Raw genomic sequence first — 4,918 nt, 5'->3', positions numbered from 1 at the left:
TGGACATGTTGCAAGGAGGGACCAGTCCTTGGAGAGGGACGTCATGCTTGGGAGGATAGAGGAACAGCACAGGAGAGCAAGACCCTCAATGAGATTGATTGGTTCCGTGACTGGGGTCATGGGGGTGGGGATGTCAGAGAAAATAAGATTAGTACAAGATAGAGGAGGCTAGAGGGCTGTTGTACATAGAGTCGCTATGAGTCCCAAGTGACTTGACGAATAACAACATACATATCTAAGGTGTAACGTAATTGACAATATGAAAATAATTTTCCAGTAACCAAACTGACAGACAAGTATTATACCTCTACAAACTATAAAGATGACCAGGCATACAGATATGGCACAGGACACCCTTTTCAGACCACAATTGAGGTCCATAGTGGTGTGGCAGGATGGTGTCCAGGGTGGGGCTTTTGGCACTGACAAAAGTACAGCTAGATTTTTGGTACTGGTTCTTGGCATAGGCCTGTGGGCCTAGTGTTCCCACTCCATTGCCAGCAGGCCTCTGCTCTGATGGCCAGGGCCCTCAGTTGCCCCACTGCTGCCTATATGTTGCTGTGTACCAGAGTCGGAATTGACCCATTGCTGACCTTCCAGCAGGTTTTCAGAGGCAGTTAATTGCACACAGGAGGAGATTATCCATCATGCTCCTGTGAAGCAGCTGGTGGATTTGAACCCCTTTCTTTCAGGATTGCAGTGCATCTTCTTGCCACTAGGCCACCAGTGCTCTGCTGCCTACATAGGGTATATCAAATATGTAAAAATGCAGTATGCTCACTGTCGACTGGTTTTTCTTTGCTGTGCTGTCTGTCTATAAACTATTTGCCATTGTAGCAGTAGTATCCATAATAACTACTATTCATCTATATTTTTATTCATTAGAATAATACTATGAGCCAGATATTATTTTAAGTACTTAACATCTAGGTTTTTTACTTGATAGGTCTTATGGAAATCACTTTTGCTAAGACTCGGTTTCCTCATTTGCAAAAGAGAACAAGAAATCTGCTTTTCAAGGTTCTTTCTCATTTCAGTGCTATGGTTCAATTCCACTCATCCTGTTTAGTGAATTCCTGCTGTTTTCTGTTGTAAAACAAATATGAAAAAGAGTATTTTCTCTCAAAGTTTGTACCACTTAGTATAATAACAGGAAGATAGGAACATCCCAGGCAGAACAGGGCAGCCAATTACATCATCGGGAGAAAGTAGATTCTAATTAGAAGCTTCCTGAAGGGGGAGAGATTTCCGTTCAGTTTGAAGGAGGCAGTTGATGAAGTGGGAGTACAGAGGCACCGCTTGGCAGAACTGGCTGGTGGGCATGACATCTATTCAGCAGTGAACCCAAACAGGGCTGTGATTGGGGCCAACAAGCCAGACATTTTGCTATGTACTAAATTTAGAGTAGTGGACAATATTGGCATTGATGTAAGATAAAAGAGGAGAATTTCAATCACATCAGAAAGTGCACAGGACTCAGAGGAGTGCAACATTTGATTATGTGAGATGCAACATCAAATCATTTCATTTCTCTTGTCACCTTTTCTTTACATGCTGAAATGCAGAGATCGCAAGGGACTGTGTGTCCCAAAGATGAGACATCTGGAATCCTGTCACGATACAGTACAATTAATTCCCATTACAGCTGCATCAATGCTAGTGTTTGATAAAAGCAATAACAAATATTTACCTATAACTCTCCTCATTCCATAAAGGAACTGAAAGGATTTGCTAATATAAAAACTCAAGAGATGGCATACAGAAAATAAACAGGAATAAAAATAACAGGATGAAGCCAGAGAAAAATTCTACATGTTCAAGTGCTTCAAACACTTTGCTAGGTGTTGAATGCATATTTGGGGATCAGCATCTTAGCATCCAATCCATTTCTTTTGCTGCCTAAAGACAAGTTTTAGAATTTTAATATAACAATGTATGCAACACCCTTAAGAGTCCAAGTTTATATTCTGAGTTTCCTTAAATTGATGGCTTTTAGATCGTAGATCATGTTGTATGCTTTCCTGGCTGCTGTTTAAATAAATTCCTTTTAGTAGAGCATATCAGCCCAAGGCATTTTGGCTGACTTCTGTGCCCCACTTGCTAATGCACCAGTGCTTTTGTTTAAGGAAACCCCAGTTCTGAGGTCAAGGAGAATTTCCTATCTTTGGGAAACACAATTGACGTTTATTATTTCCTTTTAGGAAAAGCGTCTCTCTCCGCGCCCCCTCCCCCTTTCCTCAGACACGCTTTTGTTCCATGTGCAGTCTTCAAGAGCGTTCTCCTCCACCCAAGTCAGTGGGTGTTTATGTCTGAGAACAATGGAGCAGTGAGCTGGCTGCAGGGTGCTGGCTAAGGCCTGGCTTACCTTCCCCTCTGTCTTTCTCTTTTTATTGGTAGTGTGAAGCAGCACGAGCGCTATGGCCAGCTGATCCTGGTCAACACCACCGCGGCAGACACGGGTGAATTCAGCTGCTGGCTGCAGCTCTGCAATGGCTACATCTGCAGGAAGGACGAGGCCAAGACAGGCACCACTTACATTTTTTTTACAGGTAAAATGTTTGGTACATTTGTGAAACCCTTCAGACTCCCTGACTTGACCCAGAACTGAAAGTTTCCACTGCATGAAGAATGTTGTAGTTGTTTTTGTCATGTGTAGAAGCATCACGGGTGACTCATAGCGACCCTATGTACAATAGCTCTGATGCCTGCCCTGTCCTGAGCCAGTCTCACTGTCTTTGACACACTTACCCCCACTGCCCCAGTTACTATGTTAATCCATCTCATCCGAGGTCTTCCTCTCCTGCGCTGTCCCTCCACCCTCTGAGCATGATGTCCTTCTCCAAGGACTGGTCCCTCCTGGCCACATGCCCAAAGTATGTGAGATGGAGCTTCAAAATCCTTGCCTCCAAGGTTTCAGAGCCTCCTCACGAGAGACTGGTAGAAATATGGAAGACTGGCAGAAGTGTAAGGTGAGAGGCATTGAGGCATCATGGCAGTGACTTCCTAGGCCTGGATCATCTTATCAAGAGTTGGCTTAGGGAAGGAAGGTGCAGGCTGGCTGGGTAGAGTGGAGTAAGGGAAGGGGTGGGAGTGGAGAAGGGGGTGCTGGAGGAGCAAGGAAGTGACAGGACCAATGCATACTTGCCAAAGGAAAGGACTGACACTGAATCTATTAAGTTCTGTAATTGGGAAATGTCCTTTATTTGTTCCTTTTGGTAAAATACTTGTCTGTCAGAGTTTGTTTAAAAGCTGAGTATCCAAATTAAGACAGACTAGGAAGAAGGATTGGCCATCCACTTCTGAAATAATAGGCCTTTGAACACCTTATATACAACGGAGCATGAAAAGTAGAGAGATTAAATAAAAAAGCACAATCCAGAGCACTCTTTGTCTTGTGGTGGACAAAGTGCTTTATGTCGATTTTTTAATGTCAACCTCCCAACAGCATGTGAGGGAAAGTACAACTATCATCTCCATTTTTCAGATGGGAGGTTGGAGATGTAGAGGAATTTAGTCCTTCAAGGTTGCACAACAGGTAAGTGGAATAACCAGGATGTGAAGCCACAAGAGGCTGGTTCTAGGATCTGTACCAGACGATCCAATGTGGAAGCCACTGTGTGCTCTGGTAGAGCTGTGGGTAAGGCTACTAATCGGAAGGTCAGCAGTTTGAACCCACTAACTGCTCCATGGAAGAAGATGTGGTAGCCAGCTGCTCTGAAGATTTCCGGCCTTAGAAATCTTATCATTCACTCACTGCCATCAAGTTGATTCCACCTCATAGCGACTCTTCATCAGTCTTTCAAGACTGTAAATCATAGTGAGAGGAGACTTTCCATCTTTCTCTGGTGGGGTCGCTGGTGAATTCAAATTGCTGGAGATACATGGCATTTGGGGAAGCTGTACAACAAGCTACAGATTCGGTCACCAGTTTGATTCCGCTCTATAGGGCCCTTCTGAGTCAGAATTGATCTGATAGCAGTGGTAGCCTCATGTTGGTGCAATGGTTAATGCTAACTACAAGGTTGGAAGTTTGAACCCACCCAGCAGCTCCATATGAGAAAGACCTGGCAATTTGTTGGTTCTGACTTATTGCAACCCTCCATCAGGTGTCGAGGTAGATCTTTATGTATGAGAGGAAACTACCTCTTTTTCTACTGTGGAGAGGCAATGGGTGTGAACCATCAAACTTTTCGTTAGCAGTATGATACATTATGCACTGTGCCACCAGAGCCCCTTTCATGAAGATCACAGCCAAGAAAATCGTCAAGGGCAGTTCTACTCTGTCACAGGACATGTTGTTGAGCAAAAATTTTACTCCATGGCACATAACAATAGCCACATGCCAACATCTAAATGAAAATACAGTTGAATAAAACGAAATTTAAAATTCCGTTTCTTAACCTTTGAACCAAATTTCAAGTGGTCGGTAGCAATGTGTAGCCGGCAGTTATCATACTGGGCAGTACAATGTCATCACACAGATTTCAACTGCATAGTGCTGCTCTAGTCTGTGCACCCACCGTGATCTCCTTTGTGGATCCTCCATATTCATAAGATGACTGGCTAAGGGCTTCCTTGCATTTGTTATGAGAACTAGGCGCTGACGTTTGCGGGACGAACTTCTCAAGGGTTGATGCCTCGTTTCTGCCCCATTCCCTGAACCTGAGGGAGGTGCCTGTGAGGAGCAGGTCGGAGTGGAGAACTCTTCTGCTGCAGTGCTCCGTCTGTGTTTTCCAGGCAGAGCTCGCTCTCTGTGATCCATGCTCTGCAGAGCCGCCTTCTTCTGCAGAGGTCTCTAAAGCTCTGACGTTTGAGGGATGGCGTTCTCCAACAGGGTTCAGAAGTCTGGAGCAGCTTCTGGAAGCCAGTAAGATGTCTCATGCTGCTACCGTAAAAGGCACTAAAAGGGAAATCAGAA

At 44.4% G+C, this 4,918-nt stretch overlaps 1 protein-coding gene across 1 annotated transcript in view; it reads left to right on the top strand.

The window, feature by feature from the left end:
* PDGFRL (platelet-derived growth factor receptor-like) overlaps positions 1 to 4,918 on the top strand; it is a 101,974-nt gene that overhangs the window by 81,789 nt on the left and 15,267 nt on the right. The window contains exon 3 of the mRNA XM_006893566.1: positions 2,398 to 2,549. Within this exon, the coding sequence (XP_006893628.1) occupies positions 2,398 to 2,549 (152 nt within the window). The remainder of the gene's footprint in view (positions 1 to 2,397; positions 2,550 to 4,918) is intronic.

Source organism: Elephantulus edwardii, unplaced genomic scaffold, assembly GCF_000299155.1.
Source record: "Elephantulus edwardii isolate Elephantulus edwardi_28Jun2011 unplaced genomic scaffold, EleEdw1.0 scaffold00128, whole genome shotgun sequence".
NCBI lineage: Eukaryota > Metazoa > Chordata > Mammalia > Macroscelidea > Macroscelididae > Elephantulus > Elephantulus edwardii.
The sequence above is the reverse complement of the archived record's forward strand: the minus strand, read 5'-3'. Positions and strand labels throughout refer to the sequence as shown.